The sequence below is a fragment of the Salmo trutta genome, chromosome 34, assembly GCF_901001165.1.
Source record: "Salmo trutta chromosome 34, fSalTru1.1, whole genome shotgun sequence".
NCBI lineage: Eukaryota > Metazoa > Chordata > Actinopteri > Salmoniformes > Salmonidae > Salmo > Salmo trutta.
This window is the reverse complement of record NC_042990.1, coordinates 27583718-27606513: the sequence shown is the minus strand read 5'-3', so window position 1 is coordinate 27606513 and position 22796 is coordinate 27583718. Positions and strand designations below refer to the sequence as shown.

Below are 22796 nucleotides of genomic sequence, written 5' to 3'. Positions count from 1 at the left end.
CTCTGGGGTGTAGAGAGGGTTATAACACTGGGGTGTAGAGAGGGTTATATCTCTGGGTTGTAGAGAGGGTTATATCACTGGGGCGTAGAGAGGGTTATATCACTAGGGTGTAGAGAGGGTTATATCACTGGGGTGTAGAGAGGGTTATATCTCTGGGGTGTAGAGAGGGTTATAACACTGGGGTGTAGAGAGGGTTATATCTCTGGGGTGTAGAGAGGGTTATAACACTGGGGTGTAGAGAGGGTTATATCACTGGGGTGTAGAGAGGGTTATATCACTGGGGTGTAGAGAGGGTTAAAACACTGGGGTGTAGAGAGGGTTATATCACTGGGGTGTAGAGAGGGTTATATCACTGGGGTGCAGAGAGGGTTATATCACTGGGGTGCAGAGAGGGTTATATCTCTGGGGTGTAGAGAGGGTTATATCTCTGGGGTGTAGAGAGGGTTATAACACTGGGGTGTAGAGAGGGTTGAATCACTGGGGTGTAGAGAGGGTTATATCTCTGGGGGGCAGAGGGTTATAACACTGGGGTGTAGAGAGGGTTATATCTCTGTGGTGTAGAGAGGGTTATAACACTGGGGTGTAGAGAGGGTTATAACACTGGGGTATAGAGAGGGTTATAACACTGGGGTGTAGAGAGGTTTATATCACTGGGGTGTAGAGAGGGTTATATCACTGAAGTGTAGAGAGGGTTATAACACTGGGGTGTAGAGAGGGTTATAACACTGGGGTGTAGAGAGGGTTATATCTCTGGGGGGCAGAGGGTTATAACACTGGGGTGTAGAGAGGGTTATATCACTGGGGGGCAGAGGGTTATAACAGTGGGGTGTAGAGAGGGTTATATCACTGGGGTGTAGAGAGGGTTATAACACTGGGGTGTAGAGAGGGTTATAACACTGGGGTGTAGAGAGGGTTATATCTCTGGGGGGCAGAGGGTTATAACACTGGGGTGTAGAGAGGGTTATATCACTGGGGTGTAGAGAGGGTTATATCACTGAGGTGTAGAGAGGGTTATATCTCTGGGGGGCAGAGGGTTATAACTCTGGGGTGTAGAGAGGGTTATGTCACTGGGGTGTAGAGAGGGTTATATCACTGGGGTGTAGAGAGGGTTATATCTCTGGGGGGCAGAGGGTTATAACACTGGGGTGTAGAGAGGGTTATATCACTGGGGTGTAGAGAGGGTTATATCACTGGGGTGTAGAGAGGGTTATAAACAGGAATTGTGTACAGCTCCTTCTGACATGGGGCAGTGTATTATCATGCTGAAGCATGAATGATGGCGGCGGATGAATGGAATGACAATGGGCCTCAGGATCTCGTCACGGTATCTCCGTGCAATCAAACTGCCATCGATAAAATGCAATTGTGTTTGCCTGCCCATACCATAACCCCACCGCCACAATGGAGCACTCTGTTCACAATGTTGACATCAGCAAACCGCTCGCACATACGATGCTATACATTTGAAACCGGGATTCATCTGTGAAGAGGTCTGTGGTTGTGAAGCCGGTTGGACGTACTGCCAAATTCTCTAAAACAACATTGGAGGTGGCTTATGATAAAGAAATGAACATGACATTATCTGGCAATAGCTCTATTGGACATTCCTGCAGTCAGCATGCCAATTGCACGGTTCTTCAAAAATGTTGACTGTGGAACTGTGTTGTATGACAAAACACATTTTAGAGGGGCCTTTTTAGAGTGGCCATTTCAGAGAGGGTTAAAACACAGGGATGGAGTGAGATTTAAAACACTGGGGTGTAGTGAGGGTTAAAACACTGGGATGTAGCTAGGTTTAAAACACTAGGATGTAGTGAGAGTTAAAACACTGGGGTGTAGTGAGGATTAAAACACTGGGGTGTAGTAAGGGTTAAAACACTGGGGTGTAGTGAGGGTTAAAACACTGGGGTGTAGTGAGGGTTAAAACACTGGGGTGTAGCTAGGGTTAAAACACTGGGGTGTAGTGAGGGTTAAAACACGGGGGTGTGGTGAGGGTTAAAACACTGGGGTGTAGTGAGGGTTAAAACACTGGGGTGTAGTGAGGGTTAAAACACTGGGGTGTAGCTAGGTTTAAAACACTGTGGTGTAGTGAGGGTTAAAACACTGGGGTGTAGCTAGGTTTGAAACACTGGGTTGTAGTGAGGGTTAAAACACTGGGATGTAGCTAGGTTTAAAACACTGGGGTGTAGTGAGGGTTAAAACACTGGGGTGTAGCTAGGTTTAAAACACTGGGTTGTAGTGAGGGTTAAAACACTGGGATGTAGCTAGGTTTAAAACACTGGGGTGTATTGAGGGTTAAAACACTAGGATGTAGTGAGAGTTAAAACACTGGGGTGTAGCTAGGTTTAAAACACTGGGGTGTAGTGAGGGTTAAAACACTGGGGTGTAGCTAGGTTTAAAACACTGGGGTGTAGTGAGGGTTAAAACACTGGGATGTAGCTAGGTTTAAAACACTGGGGTGTAGTGAGGGTTAAAACACTGTGGTGTAGTGAGGGTTAAAACACTGGGGTGTAGCTAGGTTTAAAACACTGGGGTGTAGCTAGGTTTAAAACACTGGGGTGTAGTGAGGGTTAAAATACTGGGATGTAGCTAGGTTTAAAACACTGGGGTGTAGTGAGGGTTAAAACACTGTGGTGTAGTGAGGGTTAAAACACTGGGGTGTAGCTAGGTTTAAAACACTGGGGTGTAGCTAGGTTTAAAACACTGGGATGTAGTGAGGGTTAAAACACTGGGGTGTAGTGAGGGTTAAAACACTGGGGTGTAGCACCACCTACTGGTCAGAGGATAATCTATCCCATTCGCCTGGAACATTGATCACCTTGCAAGACAAGGAATGAGTGAATAAGTGACACAGTATCCAGTGACAATCCCCTTGTAGAGCGTTACTTACTACCAGTGCCACATACCCACAGAGACTATGTGGAAACAGTAGTGCAGGAAGGGAGCAGGAGTTTGATGCACACAGTAAAAAACATCAGGAGTTAACACACACACCAGTGGAGGCTTCTCAGGGGAGGACGGCTCATAATAATGTCTGGAACGAAGCAAATGGAATGGCATCAAACACATGGAAAACATGTGGAAACCATGTGTTTAATGTATTTGATACCATTCCACTGATTCCGCTTCAGCCATTACCATGAGCCTGTCCTCCCACATTATGGTGCCACCAACCTCCTGTGACACACCTATAGCCTGGTGTGTTTCTCTGGCACATAAAACCAGAGCCTATTTATGCATTTGCAAATGAGCCCAGAGAGCACGCAACCAAGGCTACGAGAAAGAGCAAGGCCAAAGGTCATATTAGAGAAATAAAACAAACAATGCAGAGAGCCTAGGGAATATGAAGAAATATGTTTACAAAAGAACAACACACATGCAGACAGACACACAGACCTTCGCTAAGCCACCGCCATGACAAAGATCAATGGCAACTTGGACAACTTGAGACACCAGGTGGCACTTCACACAGTCCCACACACATGCACGCAACCACACGCACACACATATGCACACATATGCACACACACACACACACACACACACACACACACACACACACACACACACACACACACACACACACACACATATACACACACACAAATAAACACACACAAACATAAGTTCCCTTTCTCTCAAACGATCACGTCCCTAGCTCAAGGACTAGTATACTGATCACACTGTCAATACTGTACACTGTCGTTCCCTCTAGTCCTTTATAAAATGATATACACTACATGACCAAAAGTATGTGAACACCTGATCGTCGAACATCTCATTCCAAAATCATGGCCATTAATATGGAGTTGGTCCCCCTTTGCTGCTATAACAGCCTCCACTCTTCTGGGAAGGTTTTCCACTAGTTGTTGGAACATTGCTGCAGGGACTTGCTTCCATTCAGCCACAAGAACATCGGTGAGGCCTGGCTCGCAGTACGAGTTCCAATTCATCCCAAAGCTGTTCGATGGGGTTGAGGTCAGGGCTCTGTGCAGGCCAGTCAAGTTCTTCAACACCGATCTTGACAAACCATTTCTGTATGGAACTTGCTTTGTGCACGGGGGCATTGTCATGCTGAAACAGGAAAGGGCCTTCCCCAATCTGTTGCCACAAAGTTGGAAACAGAATGGTCTGGAATGTCATAGTATGCTGAAGCATTAGATTTCCCTTCACTGGAACTAAGGGGCCGAGCCCGATCTACCTCAGTAGCCCGGAACATTGATCACATTTGGGCAGGTAGCGTTCTCCTGGCATCCGCCAAACCTAGATTTGTCCATCGGACTGCCAGATGGTGAAGCATGATTCATCACTCCAGAGAAGGCGTTTCCACTGTTCCAGAGTCCAATGGCTGTGAGCTGTACACAACTCCAGCCAACACTTGCCATTACGCATGGTGATCTTCGGCTTAGGACCAACAGTTATTGTGCTGACATTGTTTCCAGCGGCAGCTTGGAACTCGGTAGTGAGTGCTGTAACCGAGGACATGTGATTTTTACGCTCTACACGCTTCAGCACTCGGCGGTCCCATTCTGTGCGCTTGTGTGCCTACCACTTTGCGTCTGAGCCGTTGTTGCTCCTAGATGTTTTCACCTCACAATAACAGCACTTACAGTTGAACGGGTCAGCTCTAGCAGGGCAGAAATTTGACGAACTGACTTGTTGGAAAGGTGGCCTCCTATGAAGGTGCCACGTTGAAGTCACTGAGCTCTTCAGTAAGGCCATTCTACTGCCAATGTTTGTCTATGGAGATTGCATGGCTGTGTGCTCGATTTTATACACCTGTCAAATCAAATCAGCAACGGATATGGCTGAAATAGCCGAATCCACTCATTTGAAGGAGTGTCCACATACTTTTGTATATATAGTGTATCTTTTGGTAGAAAAAAGTATTGGGTTCCATTTTGATATTGTGTCATCAGCTCTATTTCAGGTAATGCATTATTGGATGTGCATGTGTGCATGTGTGTGTGTGTCTCTCTTTCTGTGTGTGTGTGTGTGTGTGTCTCTCTCTCTTTCTGTGTGTGTGTGTGTCTCTCTCTTTCTGTTGCGTGTGTCTTTTTCCTTCTGTGTGTGTGTGTGTCTCTCTCTCTCTCTTTCTGTGTGTGTGTGTGTGTCTCTCTCTTTCTGTGTGTGTGTCTCTCTCTTTCCGTGTGTGTGTGTGTGTGTGTGTGTGTGTGTGTGTGTGTGTGTGTGTGTGTGTGTGTGTTTGTCAATTAAATCAGGGGACGCACATGGAAAATGACATGAATAACATGATGAATTGCTTACAGTGAAAGCCGAGGGACTACATTATTCAACAACGATTAAAATACTACACTATGTGTGTGCATGTGTATATCTGTGTGTGTGAGTGTGTGCATGTGTATATCTGTGTGTGTGAGTGTGTGCATGTGTATATCTGTGTGTGTGAGTGTGTGCATGTGTATATCTGTGTGTGTGAGTGTGTGCATGTGTATATCTGTGTGTGCGAGTGTGTGCATGTGTATATCTGTGTGTGTGAGTGTGTGCATGTGTATATCTGTGTGTGTGAGTGTGTGCATGTGTATATCTGTGTGTGTGTGGGACCATTTGTGATCTAATGTAGCTGTGTGTGACTGAAAGGATGCATGTAGAGCAACTGTCCCTTGTTGCTATGTGAACACGTTTCTAGTGAATTACATTGACCTACACATTAATAATTCACTGCCTTCCATTAACGTCACATATGGAGAGATCATGTAGCACTGATGAGTAAGGAATATGGTGTGTGAGTGTGTGTGTGTGTGTGTGTGTGTGTGTGTGTGTGTGTGTGTGTGTGTGTGTGTGTGTGTGTGTGTGTGTGTGTGTGTACGTTCATACATACTTGCATGTGTGAGCTGCTGTTCAAATCATGAATGCATATTCCGTGCTCGCAGGCTACTCCGTGCTCGCAGGCTACTCTGTGCTCGCAGGCTACTCCGTGCTCGCAGGCAGTGGAAATAGGTTGGTGTGTGTGTTTTTTGGAACCTGTCGGGACCACTCCCAGTCAGTGTGTGTACATCCACGCTGTGTGATTAGAGAGGTAAATAGATTAATAAACCATATAAAGCGTGGAGTCTCTCCCTCCATCCCCGACGCATCACAGGAAACAGTCAATGGAAACACTGCGCCGTGCCAGTCACCCCTAACATCCCCCATGGTCACCATCCACTTTGATTAGCCTTCCTTCTCATCCACCCGCTTCACGCCTGCCCACCCGCCTTACCCAATCCACCGCAACCCCCCGAAGGCACGGCGGGAAGAAAATCACATCTGAGAGAAGGGCTGGAAAAAATGAAATAAAAAATGAAATAATGAAATAATTAACCAAACGCAACACAGCAACCAATCTCTCATCAAAGGATCAGCTGAGGGGATTCATATTGGCGCTGGATGGAAAATAAACCACTTAGCCATACAAATCACATTCTAACATTTGCATAAGAACAAGATTAGCATATGCACTGACAGGGAAGGGAAATGTTGTTGCTTTTTCCTCTGTATTCTCTCTCAAGAAGAGCATCAGCAAAAACTGTCGCATTGTGTGTGTGCCGTAAATACTTACACACACACACACACACACACACACACACACACACACACACACACACACACACACACACACACACACGGAAACACACCAAACACAACACACACATCCCATGAACTGAAGAATAGAATTAGTGAACAGACAGTCAAGGCCAGGTTCCACAGTGGGGGGAACATGTGTACCTGCTGTGCAGTTTCATGCAGTCTCAGTGAAGTTTACAGCTGTGATCATACAGTGGTTATGACATGTTTATGTGTGGTCTTTGCAGTGTGTGCGAGTGTGTGTGTGCACACAAGTGCATGTGTTCATGTCATGCCTACCTGAGCTCAGTGCTGGGTCACCGGGGCAGGTGGCTGTATTGTTACACATACGTGTCTCTCTCAGGGCGCCACTACACAGGGTGCCGTAGGGAGAGGACACACACGAGCGCGTCCTCACCTGCCAACCCTGACCACACGTTAACGAACACACACTCCACTGAGACCACTCCTCCGCTGCAGGGTCACCTGGAGAGAAAGAGAGAGAGCAAGAGAGAGATAGAGAAAGAGAGGGGGATTATTAAAGATGGAAGAGTTGAAAGGTGAGAGTGAGACAAGGGGTGGAATAAAGACGGGAGGGGAAGAGAAGGAGAGAGAAGTGTCCTTTCATGTCTATAAATCTTACTTCAATGATGTGACTTGAGAAGGGAGAGGTAGAGAAAGAAAGGGATGAATAAAGGAGCTAATGGTATATTTGGTCTACTCCATCCCTATTACTTCCACAGTAATATTCATCATCTTTATAGGCATGGAACCTGTGGTCTGGTATTCATGAGCCTATAGGTAATATTCATGAGGATTTAGATAGTATTCATGAGCATTAATATAATATGGTTTGTGTCCCAAATGACACCAACTTGCCTTTATAGTGCGCTGCTTTCGGGCTCATGGGGGGGGGGGGGGGGGGGGGGGGGGGGTGTTTTGAAGGGGTTGCATGTCAAACGTAAGAGGCTAAATGAAAGGGACAGCAGTGAAAATGGGTACAATCTTCACTGACGAGTGCCCTTGATGGAGAAGGGAGGAGAGGAGGGAGAGGAGGAGAGGAGGAGAGGAGGAGAGGGAAGAGGAGGGAGAGGAGGAGAGGGAAGAGGAAGGAGAGGAGGAGAGGAGGAGAGGGGGAGAGGGAAGAGGAGGGAGGAGGGAGAGAGAAGAGGAGGAGAGGGAAGAGGAGGGAGAGAAGTAGAGGAGGAGAGGCAAGAGGAGGGAGAGGATGAGAGGAGGAAAGGGGGAAGAGAAGAGAAAAGGGAGGGGTGATATGGGAAAAATGTATGTATTCATGACCCTTGGCCCTTCTCTCTTCTCCTGCTTTTATCTTTTTTAAGATGACTCTCACACAAAAAACACTCTCAACCCTCTCTCACCCCAAACCTCTGTCACTCTCCTCTCTCACTCTCACCCCAAACCTCTCTCACTCTCATCTCTCCTCTCGCACTCTTACTCCTAAAGCCCTCTCTCTCCTGCTCTCCTTCCACCGAGGAAGGTGCACAAGGACACCAGCAGTAGGGAATTTCACAAGCATCACCACAGGAGCAATTATGCATTTTTGGGACCCTCTCACTCTCGCTCTCTCACTCTCCCTCTCTCTCTAATTCCTACCTCTCTTTCTCCCCTTTATTCCCCTGTTTACATAAATCATGTCCTTGGAGGGGGGCGTCATCAAACAGCGTACGGTTAAATCAAATTAATTGCACGTCCGTTAATCGCATTACATCTTAATTTACATGTGGTGAGTCAGGACTTAAGCTCATCACAGGACCCCCAGGGATGAGAGGGGTGGGGGGAAGGAGAGGAGGAGACAGGAAGGAGATCAGGAGAGGCAGTGCCAAGGGTTCCCCCCAGTGGGGTATCCTTATGACAGAGGTGGGGACCAAGGGGGCCGTGGCTGTGTGTTTGTTTGTGCGTGTGTTTTTTTTATTACTGTAAAAATTACATATATTCTTGTACCATATTTTATACAATTATATAACAGATTATTCCTAACTTCTTTTTCCATTACATCACGTGTACATCCAGCCCCAGTCTCGCACACAATCTCTCTCTCTCTCTCTCTCTCTCTCTCTCTCTCTCTCTCTCTCTCTCTCACTCTCACACACACACACACATCACAACTCACCTGTCTGTGCCTGAAACACACCTGGCTGGTCTGCTGATCTGGGTCTCTGTGTCTTCACCTTCAGGTCATCATCATCATCATCTGAGTAGGGATCTGGATAGAGAGAGAGAACATAACATATACATATAAATAACTGTGGTATGGAATACTGTTATGTCATAGCAATGTACAGTGATGGACGGTGCATCTATATTGCATTTGCTATTCTGCCTTTCCTTCAGGAAACCGCTATTTGAAGTTGTGTCTACCATTTGTCAGAAAGAATTCATGAGATAAACAAAGCTAGGAATAATGGACACATGAACATCTAATGTAGCCCATTAAGTAATGGGCTACATTAGAAACAAAGAACAAAAACTCAGACAAGAAAACACTGAAGTTCTCTCTGAATTGCCACACACACACATGCACACACGTACGTACACACACACGCACACACGCACGCACGCATGCACACACGCACACACGCACACACACACGCACACACGCACACACACAGATACACACACACACACACACACACACTGTCTCTCCTGAGAAAGCTGATGCTTCAGGATAACCAGCAATAGTAAAACACATCCCCAAATGTCAGAAAACCATATTACATTACTATTTCAGTTCAGTTTCCAAGCTTACATGGTTTGTTAAGGTGGTCTAATAGCATATATCCAGACAGAGACACACACACACACACCTGTGGACACACACACAAACACACACACACAAAGGAACACATGAACGGAGGAACACAGGTACACAGGCCTACTTTGCACCAGAAATGTTCCTGGGTAGCCTAGTGGTTAGAGTGGTGGACTAGCAACCGCAAGGTTGCAAGTTCAAATCCCTGAGCTGACAAGGTACAAATCTGTCATTCTGCCCCTGAACAGGCAGTTAACCCACTGTTAAATAATAATTTAAAAAATGTAATTGTAGTATCTATATGACAGTAAAAGTTAGTGGAACTATCATTAATCAGGAATAGCCTACTTTATTTAAGCGGAACTATCATCAATCAGGAATAGCCTACACTCTTTAAATGGAACTATCGTCAATCCGGAATAGGCTACATTCTTTAAATGGAACTATCGTCAATCAGGAATAGCCTACATTCTTTAAGTGGCATTATCATCAATTAAAACAAGCATTACAAAATACGAAGGCATAGGTGTGATGATGTGCCTGTGAGCTATATTCACATGATGGACATTTCCCTCCATTTCTCCCCACACAAAGAGACTAATTATTGCTTACTAACCTACGCTTTCACTAGTCCTCAAATATTGGACTTGTAAAGGAACAAAAAACAGAGTCTGGTAATCATACTATTAATTTAGAAATGTTTACTAATTGTCTTTCTTTGGTTTGGTATTGCTAACCTGTCAACTTACTTCCCGCCGCCATGAGCTAGCTCCTACGACCAGATGACCATGCACCGGTGAAGTTCGCAGCTTTTGCCACGGTCCTTGCAATCAGGAATCTTTGGGATGTCCCAACTCTGACGTTACCCAATTGAATTTGAATCGTAAAATGGTTAAAGTAAGGGTTAAGGTCAAGGTTAGGATAGGAGTTAACCTCTACAGGATCGGTGTTCCCCCCCCCCCCCCCCGCGGGACGGTTGAGCTAACGTGCTCTAATGGGATTAGCATGTGGTTGTCAGTAACAAGAACTTTTCCCAGGACATAGACATATCTGATATGGGCAGAAAGCTTAAATTATTGTTAGTCTAACTGCACTGTCCAATTTACAGTAGCTATTACAGTGAAATAATACCATGCTATTGTTTGAGGAGAGTGCACAGTTGTGAACTTGAAAATTTATTAATAAACCAATTAGGCACATTTGGGCAGACTTGATACAACATTTTGAACAGAATAGCAATGGCTCATTAGTTTAAGAATTTGCACATACACTGCTGCCATCTAGTGGCCAACATCTAAATTGCGCCTGGGCTGCAATAATACATTGTGGCCTTTCACTTTCATTTAAACGATGATCTAACAAAAAACAAACCCATATTTTTTTCTTTATATTGTCTTTTACCAGATCTAATGTGTTATATTCTCCTACATTAATTTCGCATTTCCACAAACTTCAAAGTGTTTCCTTTCAAATGGTATCAAAAATATGCATATCCTTGCTTCAGGTCCTAAGCTACAGGTAGTTAGATTTGGGTATGTCATTTTAGGAGAACATTTTTTAAAACGGCATAATCTTTTTAAGAATTGAACCTACCTGGTTAAAGGTGTTAATGTTTAATGCCAGATAAGTGTCGGTCTTTAGGATATCCATGCTCCTCAATCTGCACAGCAGGAAATACAAACGTGTAGTGTATTCAAGGATTAAAAGGCTTGTAATTTCCACTTAAAAATGTCAGACTTTATTTGCCCTAACAAAAAATGTATCAACCCCTACAAAAATGTCCATTAATTATAATCCACACAATCATTCAAATCTCTTGTTGATGCAAGATTATTTTCCTGCTGTAAAGAACTGGTCAAATTATGATCCTACGCCTGTATTCTTGAGGTAGGTGTTAGCTCTGCCAGTTATCTTCAGCTGTGTGACTTTAATATATTGTCAGTGTCAATTATAGGGCATTTTGCCTTTTTTCCTTGAGTCAAGTAATATTGATATTGACCATTCCGGTTTATTTTATCTACGTATTTTTGGCTACTATTTTTCATACATTTTTATAATCTGTACATTTTGTAAATAACCTCTGTATTGAGTTCTCATCATCACCTGCACTGTCAATAAATACCAACTATTTTTGCACCTGACCCTCAACTGTCGCTGTTAGTTGCACACTAACTCATTTGGCTGCTCAATCCTCTATCTTAACAGTAGGACAACATTAATAACATTAAAGGTGCTTAACTAAAATTATTATTGTGTAGACAAATCAAAAGGGTGCTTGGAATCAAAAACAGATCATATAAACAGGGAAAAAGGATAATATTGTAGATTGGTTCTGGTTCTCACTTTACACAAACATGTCAAAATAGTAGCTACAGTACAGAGAACAGTGCACTGACATGTAGTTGGCAATTGGCACTTGGAAGTGACAGTGAGTGGATTGTTAGTTAGAGCATCCATCTCCAGATATTCAGGGAAGTGGGGTGAGCTCTAGGGAACACCCCATGTTTGGCTGTCAAATGGGTGTGATTAGGGAGGATTTCCCCTGGGCTGGCCTGGGCTGCACACACACTCACTCACTCACTCACTCACTCACTCACTCACTCACTCACTCACTCACTCACTCACGTAAATAAACACACACGCATCCCCCTGGGGACTGTGTTAATACGGTTATGATAGCTCAAACGCCTGTCGCCACCAACCCTCTAATTTAGGCAGTCACGGAAAAGACAAAAACAGTGTCAGGAAAATGTTGCTCTTTCTTCTCTCTCTCTTCCTCCCTGTCGCTCAGCGGGGACCACGTTGGAAGCAAGTGGAATCTCTTTAACGTGTTATCCCCTGGGTTGTAATTAGTGCATCTTTTCTTCCAATAAATACATTAATCAATCAAACCTCCTACAATGTTGCGTGCCTCCTATTCACAGTCTTGTTAGTAAGCACTGTTGAGCTGAGAGATATGCAGGTATGGTGGTGCTGCAGTGTGTGTTTGTCTTCATTCTCCCCTTTCATCTTCCTTTCAGACAGAGGGTCAGTGGAGCAGGACAGAGGGGTAATCTCAGGAGACACACACACAATCACACGTCTCCCTGGGGAATGTGCTAATAGGGTTATGATAATTCAAACGCCAGTCGCCACCAACCCGCTAATTTCAGCTGTCACGGAAAACACAATAACAATGTCAGGAAAACCAACGTTCTTTTTCTCTCTCTCTCTATCTCTCTGTCTCTGTCTCTCTGTCTGTCTGTCTATCTCTCTCTCCCTCTCTCACAATTCAATTCATAGGGCTTTAATGGCATGGGAAAATGCACTGAGTATGTCACTGTATGTTTAATAAACAAAAGTAAGATTTTTTTTTTTAAACAAAATCAACAAAAACAATGAAACATTAACAGTAAACATTGCACTCAAAAGGTTAAAGAAAGAGACATTTCAAGTGTTATATTATCAGCTATGTACAGTGTTTTAGCAATGTGCAAATAGTAATTGTAATTGTAGTAATTGTAGTACGAATTGTGGGGGAAGATAAATAAACCGGTGGTATTTACAATGTAGTTTGTTCTTCACTGGTTGCTCTTTTTTTGTGGCAACAGGTCACACATCTTGCTGCTGTGGTGGCACATTGCAGTATTTAAACTAATAGATATGGGAGATTATCAATGTTTGATTTGTTTTAAAATTCTTCATGGGTCAGTGTGATCTGTGGGAAATATGGGTCTCTAATGTGGTCATACATTTGGTAGGATGTTAAGAAGTGCAGATCAGTTTCCACCTCATTTTGTGGACAGTAGGCACATATCCTGTCTTCTCTTGAGAACCAGGTCTCCCTATGGAAAACTTTCTCAATACCATGGCTATGCTTGCTGAGTCTGTACATAGTCAAGGATCTTCTTAATTTTGGGTCAGTCACAGTGGTCAGGTATTCTGCCACTGTGTACTCTTTGTTTAGGGACAGATATCATTCCAATTTGCTCAGTTTTTGGTTGATTCTTTCCAGTGTGTCAACTTGTTATCTTTCTGCTTTCTCATAATTTGGTTGGGTCTAATTGGGTTGCTGTCCTCGGGTCTGTATGTGTTTGTGAAAAGAGCCCCAGAACTAGCTGGCTGAGGGGACTCTTCTCTAGGTTCATCTCTCTGTAGGTGAGGGCTCTGAGGGGACCCTTCTCCAGGTTCATCTCTCTGTAGGTGAGGGCTCTGAGGGGACTCCTCTCTAGGTTCATCTCTCTGTAGGTGAGGCTTTGTGGGGTGTGTTTGTGAACAGAGCCCCAGAACTAGCTGGCTGAGGGGACTCTTCTCTAGGTTCATCTCTCTGTAGGTGAGGGCTTTGTGGGGGAATGTGTGGGCATCGCTTCCTTTTAGGTGGTTGTAGAATTGAACAGCTCTTTTCTGGATGTTGATAACTAATGGGTATAGTCCTCATTCTGCTCTGCATGCAATGGTTGGGGATTTTGCGTTGTACACAAAGTATATTTTTGCAGAAATCTGAATGCAGAGTTTCAATTGGGCATTTGTCCCATTTAATGAATTCTTGGTTGGTGAGTGGACTCCAGACCTCACAACCATAGATGGCAATGGGTTCTTTAACTGATTTAATTATTTTTAGCCAGATCTGGAAAACTATTACTTTAGTGTTTTGGGTTTCCATCCAACCTTTTTAATGCGTGTAAAGTACGTCGGATAAAAAAATGTCACGACAGGCCGGATGGAACCCGGAAACTTTCCAAATGTCGACATAACAAAATGCACGGGATCTTTTTGTGTCTGTAAAACTAATTATGCGAGAAATGTCTGTGCATAAACGCTTTTATGCCCAAATATTGATATAATAACGTCGTAGAAAAGTGAACTTGGCGTCACGTAATGACATGTTGTGTTCCTCCCACTACGACTAGTTGGGAAAGCATGCAGTTTATTCGGCTACAGATGAAATAAGTTATGATGAACTTCATTGGATGGTGAAATTGCAAGGTCATGAGTTTGATGTCCCTTTCCCAAAAATTATTGAGGGTCTTATTCTGTTGACATGACGATCAATGCTTGACTGCTGTTTGACAAATACAAATATTGTAACGCCCTGGCCATAGAGAGGGGTTTTTGTTCTTTATTTTGGTTAGGCCAGGGTGTTACATTGGGTGGGCGTTCTATGTTCATTTTTCTATGTTTTTGTATTTCTTTGTTTTGGGCCGTGTGTGGCTCCAAACACACTCCCAAGCACAGCTGTAGTTCGTTGTTGCTGATTGGGAGTCACACATAAGGAGCCTGTTTTTCCTTTGAGTTTTGTGGGGGATTGTTTTTGTTTAGTGTCTTGCACCTGACAGTACTGTTTGGCTGTCGGTTTTCTTGTTTTTGTTGTATAGTGTTCTTACGGTTATTAAAATTCAAGATGAACACTAACTCCGCTGCACCTTGGTCTACTCTTTCCACAGACAGCCATTACAAATATTCTCTATCGTATGTATAATAGGTTCATCATGCAAACCTGCCTACACTCAGAAAAAAAGGTGCTATCTAGAACCTAAAAGGGTTATTCGACTGTTCCCTTAGGAGAACCCTTTTTCAAGAACCATTTTTAGTTCCAGGTATATCCCTTTTGGTTTCAGATAGAAGAACCCTTTTGAGTTCTATGTAAACTCAGCAAAAAAAGAAACGTCCCTTTTTCAGGACCCTGTCTTTCAAAGATAATTTGTAAAAATCTAAATAACTTCACAGATCTTCATTGTAAAGGGTTTAAACATTGTTTCCCATGCTTGTTCAATGAACCATAAACAATTCATGAACATGCACCTGTGGAATGGTCATTAAGACACTTACAGCTTACAGACAGTAGGCAATGTTTTTACTTTTTATTTCACCTTTATTTAACCAGGAAGGCCAGTTGAGAACAAGTTCTCATTTACAACGGCGACCTGGCCAAGATAAACCAAAGCAGTAAGACACAAACAACACGGAGTTACACATGGGATAAACAAACGTACAGTCAATAACACAATATAAAAATATATATACAGTGTAATCAAATGTAGTAAAATTAGGGAGGTAAGGCAATAAATAGGCCATAGTGGCGAAATAATTACAATTTAGCAAATAAACACTGGAGTGATAGATGTGCAGAAGATGAATGTGCAAGTAGAGATATTGGGGTGCAAAGGAGCAAAAAAAAAATAAGGTAGTTGGATGGGCTATTCACAGATGGGCTGTGTACAGGTGCAATGATCGGTAAGCTGCTCTGACAGCTGACGCTTAAAGTTAGTGAGGGAGATATGGGTCTCCAGTTTCAGTGATTTTTGCAATTCATTCCAGTCATTGGCAGCAGAGAACTGGAAGGAAAGGTGGCCAAAGGAGGAGTTGGCTTTGGGGATGACAAGTGAAATATACCTGCTGGAGTGCATGCTATGGGTGAGTGTTGCTATGGTGACCAGTGAGCTGAGATAAAGAGGGGCTTTACTAGCAAAGACTTATAGATGACCTGGAGCCAATGGGTTTGGCGACAAATATGAAGCGAGGGCCAGCCAACGAGAGCATACAGGTCGCAATGGTGGGTAGTATATGGGAATTTGGTGACAAAACGGATGGTACTGCGATAGACTACATCCAATTTGCTGAGTAGAGTGTTGGAGGCTATCTTGTAAATGACATTGCCGAAGTCAAGAATCAGTAGGATAGTCAGTTTTACGAGGTTATGTTTGACAGCATGAGTGAATTATGCTTTGTTGCGAAATAGGAAGCCGATTCTAGATTTAATTTTGGATTGGAGATGCTTAATGTGAGTCTGGAAGGAGAGTTTACAGTCTAACCAGACACCTAGGTATTTGTAGTTGTCCACATATTCTAAGTCAGAACTGTCCAGAGTAGTGATGCTAGGTGGGCAGGAGGGTGCGGGCAGCAATCAGTTGAAGAGCATGCATTTAGTTTTACTTGTATTTAAGAGCAGTTGGAGGCCACGGAAGGAGTGTTGTATGGCATTGAAGTTCGTCTGGAGGTTTGTTAACCTGTTGGGGATAGGGGGCAGTATCTGCACGGCCGGATAAAAAACGTACCCGATTTAATCTGGTTACTACTCCTGCCCAGTAACTGGAATATGCATACAATTATTGGCTTTGGATAGAAAACACCCTAAAGTTTCTAAAACTGTTTGAATGGTGTCTGTGAGTATAACAGAACTCATATGGCAGGCAAAAACCTGAGAAGATTCCTTACAGGAAGTGGCCTGTCTGACCATTCCTTGAGCTTCTTGACTCTGTTTATTGAAGACTGAGGATCTTTGCTGTAATGTGACACTTCCTACGGCTCCCATAGGCTCTCAGAAGGCGGGAAAAAGCTGAATGATGTAATTCCAGCCCCAGGCTGAAACACATTAGCGCTTTTGGCAAGTGCTCTATCAGAGGACAATGGGCTGAGGCGCGTACACGAGTCGACCCCATGTTTTTATTTTCTATCGTCGTTGAACCTAAACACAGATTCCCGGTCGGAATATTATCGCTTTTTTACAAGAGAAAGGGCATAAAAATTGATTTTAAACAACGGTTGACATGCTTCGAAGTACGGTAATGGAATATTTAGAATTTTTTTGTTACGAAATGCGTCATGCTCGTCACCCTTAAAAAGCCCTTTCGGATAGTGTCTTGAACGCGTCGTGCTCGTCACCCTTAAAAAGCCCTTTCGGATAGTGTCTTTAACGCACGAACAAAACGCCGCTATTTGGATATAACAATGGATTGTTTGGGACCAAACCAACATTTGTTATTGAAGTAGAAGCCCTGGGAGTGCATTCTGATGAAGAACAGCAAAGGTAATAACATTTTTCTTATAGTAAATCTGACTTTGGTGAGTGCTAAACTTGCTGGGTGTCTAAATAGCTAGCCCTGTGATGCCGGGCTAGCTACTTAATGTGCTTTCACCGAAAAGCTATTTTAAAATCGGACATAGCGAGTGCATATAGGAGTTCTGTATCTATAATTCTTAAAATAATTGTTATGTTTTTTGTGAACGTTTATCGTGAGCAATTTAGTAAATTCACCGGAAGTGTTCAGTGGGAATGCTAGTCACATGCTAGTCACATGCTAATGTAAAAAGCTGGTTTTTGATATAAATATGAACTTGATTGAACAGACATGCATGTATTGTATAACATAATGTCCTAAGATTGTCATCTGATGAAGATCATCAAAGGTTAGTGCTGCATTTAGCTGTGGTTTGGGTTTATGTGACATTATATGCTAGCTTGAAAAATGGGTGTCTGATTATTTATGGCTGGGTACTCTGCTGACATAATCTAATGTTTTGCTTTCGTTGTAAAGCCTTTTGAAATCGGACAGTGTGGTTAGATTAACGAGAGTCTTGTCTTTAAAATGGTGTAAAATAGTCATATGTTTGAGAAATTGAAGTAACAGCATTTCTAAGGTATTTGAATAACGCGCCACGGGATTCCACTGGCTGTTGAGTAGGTGGGACGCAAGCGTTTAGGTCACCTAACAGTACAAACTCTGAAAATAAATGGGGGGCAATTCATTCGCATATGGCTGAGGGGGGTTTATAACAAGCGGCAACATTGAGAGACTTATTTCTGGAAAGGCGGATTTTTAAATATAGAAGCTTGAACTGTTTGGGCACAGACCTGGATAGCATGACAGAACTCTCTGCAGTAGATTGCAACTCCACCCCCTTTGGCAGTTCTATCTTGGCAGAAAATGTTGTAGTTGGAGATGGAAATTTCAGAATTTTTGGTGGCCTTCCTAAACCAGAATTCAGAAACGGCTAGGACATCTGGGTTGGCGGAGTGTGCTAAAGCAGTGAATAAAACAAACTTAGGGAGGAGGTTTCTGATGTTAACATGCATGAAACCAAGGCTTTTACGGTTACAGAAGTCAACAAATGATAGCACCTGGGGAATAGGAGTGGGACTGGGGGCTACAGGGCCTGGGTTAACCTCTACATCACCAGAGGAACAGAGGAGGAGTAGGAGGTCACAGTTATGAGGCCTTTCTACTGACTCTGAAAAACACCAAAAGAAAGATCCCCAGGATCTGCTGCTCATCTGCGTGAACGTGCCTTAGGCATGCTGCAAGGAGGCATGAGTGCTGCAGATGTGGCCACGGCAATAGATTGCAATGTCCGAACTGTAAGACGCCTAAGACAGAGCTACAGGGAGACAGGATGGATAGCTGATCATCCTTGCAGTGGCAGACCACGTGTAACAACACCTGCACAGGATCGGTACATTCGAACATCCCACCTGTGGGACAGGTACAGGATGGCAACAACAACTGCCCGAGTTACATCAGGAACGCACAATCCCTCCATCAGTGCTCAGACTGAGTGCTTGTAGGGCTGTTGTAAGGCAGGTCCTCACCAGACATCACCAGCAACAACGTTGCCCATGGGCATAAACCCACCATCGCTGGACCAGACAGGACTGGCAAAAAGTGCTCTTCACTGACGAGTCGCGGTTTTCTCTCACCAGGGGGGATGGTCAGATTTGCATTTATCGTCGAAGAAATGAGCGTTACACCGAGGCCTGTACTCTGGAGCGGGATCGATTTGGAGGTAGAGGGTCCGTCATGGTCTGGGGTGGTGTGTCACAGCATCATCGGATGCTGTCATTGCAGGCAATCTCAATGCTGTGCATTACAGGGAAGACATCCTCCTCCCTCATGTGGTACCCTTCCTGCAGGCTCATCCTGACATGACCCTCCAGCATGACAATGCCACCAGCCATACTGCTCATTCGATGTGTGATTTCCTGCAAGACAGGAATGTCAGTGTTCTGCCATGGCCAGCGAAGAGCCTGGAACTCAATCCCATTGAGCACATCTGGGACCTGTTGGATCGGAGGGTGAGGGCTAGGGCCATTCCCCCCAGAAAAGTCCGGGAACTTGCAGGTGCCTTGGTAGAAGAGTGGGGTAACATCTCACAGCAAGAACTGGCAAATCTGGTGCAGTCCATGAGGAGGAGATGCACTGCAGTACTTAATGCAGCTGGTGGCCACACCAGATACTGACTGTTACTTTGATTTTGACCCCCCATTTGTTCAGAGATGCATTATTCCATTTCTGTTTGTCACATGTTGTCATGCCCTGACCAGGTGAACTCTTCTATTTTGGTCAGGGTGTGGCATTTCTATAGTTTATTTTCCATGTTTTTGGTATAGCCTTGCTTTGGGGCTTATTTCTATGTTGGATTCTGTCGATTCCCAATCAGAGACAGCTGTCGCTAGTTGCCTCTGATTGGGGAATCACATTTAAGTTCCTTTTCCCCCACGATGTTTGTGGGGTGTTGTCTCTTTTTGTTGGAGCAGTAACGATACGTTTATTTTCTGTTTTGACCGTGTTATTTCAGTCTGTAATAAATAACATGTGTTCGCTCCCAGCTGCGCCTTGGTCCACTTCTTCCTTCCTGCACGACGATCGTTACAGAACAACCCACCGAACCAGGACCAAGCAGCGGGAGGATAAGGAGCGCGAGAGATGGGCTCGCGAGGGGAAGGAGTTCTGGACCTGGGAGGAGATCATGTCGGGGAAAGGACCCTGGCGGAAGGATTCCCAGGTCGAGGAGGTGATGCCAGCCGGTGGAAGGAGTTGCAGGCGGCGGTCGAGGAGGCCCGGAAGACACCCCCAAGAATTTTTTTTGGGGGGGCTAATGGGGTGGTCCGGAAGGGCAGAGGAAAAGCCCAGACCACTGCTCTCGTGGGGGATAATGGCGAAGGAGGAGGCAGAGATGTGGCAGGTCCTGGAGGACCTGCTTAGGGACAGCGTGGAGGAAGAGCCTTGGGTGGCAGAGGTGCGCACGGTATCGCCAGTGCGCCTGCACAGCCCAGTGCGCTCTGTGCCAGCGCCCCACATTTGCCGGGCTAGGGGGAGTGTTCAGCGAGGACGTGTTGTGCCGGCTCAGCGCTCCTGGCCTCCGGTGCCCCTTCTCGGTCCGATGTATCCTGCGCCGAGGACGCGCACTGTGTCTCCGGTACGGCTGCACAGCCCAGTGCGTTCTGTGCCAGCGCTCCACACTTGCCAGGCTAAGGTGGGCGTTGAGCCAGAACGGGTGATGTCAGCTGTGCACTCCAGACCTCCAGTGCGCCTCCTCGGTCCAGGATATCCGGCGCCGCTTATGCGCACTGTGTCGCCGGTGTGCGGTCACGGTCCAGCACGTCCTGTGCCAGCACCTCGCCCTTGCCGGGCGAATGTGGTGCGTGTACACAGTCCAGTCCGGCCCATCCCTGCTCCCCGCACCAAGCCAGTGGTGCGTGTCCCCAGTCCTGTCCGGCCCATCCCTGCTCCCCGCACCAAGCCAGTGGTGCGTGTCCCCAGTCCAGTCCGGCCCGTCCCTGCTCCCCGCACCAGGTTAGCGGTGCGTGTCCCCATTCCTGTCCGGCCCATCCCTGCTCCCCGCACCAAGTTAGTGGTGCGTGTCCACAGTCCTGTCCGGCCCATCCCTGCTCCCCGCACCAAGCCAGTGGTGCGTGTCCCCAGTCCTGTCCGGCCCGTCCCTGCTCCCCGCACCAGGTTAGTGGTGCGTGTCCCCAGTCCTGTCCGGCCCATCCCTGCTCCCCGCACCAGGTTAGCGGTGCGTGTCCACAGTCCTGTCCGGCCCATCCCTGCTCCCCGCACCAAGCCAGTGGTGCGTGTCCCCAGTCCAGTCCGGCCCGTCCCTGCTCCCCGCACCAGGTTAGTGGTGCGTGTCCCCAGTCCTGTCCGGCCCATCCCTGCTCCCCGCACCAAGTTAGTGGTGCGTGTCCACAGTCCTGTCCGGCCCATCCCTGCTCCCCGCACCAAGCCAGTGGTGCGTGTCCCCAGTCCTGTCCGGCCCATCCCTGCTCCCCGCACCAAGCCAGTGGTGCGTGTCCCCAGTCCAGTCCGTCCCGTCCCTGCTCCCCGCACCAGGTTAGTGGTGCGTGTCCCCAGTCCTGTCCGGCCCATCCCTGCTCCCCGCACCAAGCCGGGGGTGCGTGTCCCTAGTCCAGTCCGGCCCGTCCCTGCTACCCGCACCAGGTTGCTGGTGCGTGTCCCCAGTCCAGTCCGGCCCATCCCTGCTCCCCGCACCAGGTTGGTGGTGCGTGTCCCCGGTCCTGTCCGGCCCGTCCCTGTTCCCCGCACCAGGCCCACGGTGCGTGTCCACAGTCCGGCACGGCCTGTGTCCGGTCCACCGGTGACCAGTCCTGTTCTGGTCGGCGGCTCCGCTCCGGAGCCTGAGCATGCCGCTCCACCGTGGTCCAGTCCGGGCCAGAGGGTAGGGCTAGGGTGGAGGCAGGGGGAGAAACAAGCCCGGGGCCAGAGCCTCCACCGAGGGTGAGGCGCCCACCCGGTCCCCCCCCAATAGACTTTAGGTTGGTGCGCCGGGAGTACGCACCGTTGGAGGGGGGGTACTGTCACGCCCTGACCAGTTGAACTCTTCTATTTTGGTCAGGGTGTGGCATTTCTATAGTTTATTTTCTATGTTTTTGGTATAGCCTTGCTTTGGGGCTTATTTCTATGTTGGGTTCTGTCGATTCCCAATCAGAGACAGCTGTCGCTAGTTGCCTCTGATTGGGGAATCACATTTAAGTTCCTTTTCCCCCACGATGTTTGTGGGGTGTTGTCTCTTTTTGTTGGAGCAGTAACGATACGTTTATTCTCTGTTTTGACCGTGTTATTTCAGTCTGTAATAAATAACATGTGTTCGCTCCCAGCTGCGCCTTGGTCCACTTCTTCCTTCCTGCACGACGATCGTTACACATGTCTGTAGAACTTGTTCAGTTTATGTCTCAGTTGTTGAGTCTTATTATGTTCATACAATATTTCAAGTTTGCTGAAAATAAACGCAGTTGACAGTGAAAGGACGTTTCTTTTTTTGCTGATTTTAGAACCATTTCCACAGAGGGCTCTTCATGGAGCCCAAAAGCGTCTACCTGAACCAAAAATGGTTCTACCTGGAACTAAAAAGGGTTTTCCTATGGAAACAGCTGAAGAACTCTTTTGGAACACTTTTTTCTAAGAGTGTACATGCACAGCCTACCCGCACTGTACCTGTTGTTGGCTAGAGCGCATGTGCCAAGAACAGAGTAAGAACATTTTCTAATATATGCAGCAGTTTATGTGACAAAACTATCGGTAGAGTGGAAAATGTGAAGGAAACATTGAACTTTAGATTTTTATTCAGTACATGGAAATTTAAAGGGATATTTACAAAAAAATCGCAACTTTAAATTCAACATCTCCAGCACCATCAACATATGTGAAAATGCCGCGATTCTATGTTTTGTAAAACATATTTTTTTAAATGTAGGAAGACAAGTGTTTCCAAAGACATCATCAACCAATTTGTGGACAATGCCAACTAATAATTGGTTAAACACACAGTGCACACTACAGATGTCATTGAAGACAATTATCTTCCTCTATCTTTTTTACTACAAAACCTAGAAATGCGCAATTTTCAGTTATGCTGATGTTGGAGTTGTGCTGAAGATGCTGAATATGAAGTAGCATTTTTT

The 22796-nt window shown here is 45.7% G+C and overlaps 1 protein-coding gene across 2 annotated transcripts in view; it reads right to left on the bottom strand.

Moving 5' to 3' along the window:
* Positions 1–22796, bottom strand: part of adgrb2 (adhesion G protein-coupled receptor B2) — a 470244-nt gene that overhangs the window by 205371 nt on the left and 242077 nt on the right. For both annotated transcript variants that reach the window (XM_029732443.1, XM_029732444.1), the window contains exons 4-5: positions 8699–8791; positions 6868–7053 (exon numbers count right to left, since the gene is read on the bottom strand). In XM_029732443.1, the coding sequence (XP_029588303.1) occupies positions 6868–7053; positions 8699–8791 (279 nt within the window). The remainder of the gene's footprint in view (positions 1–6867; positions 7054–8698; positions 8792–22796) is intronic.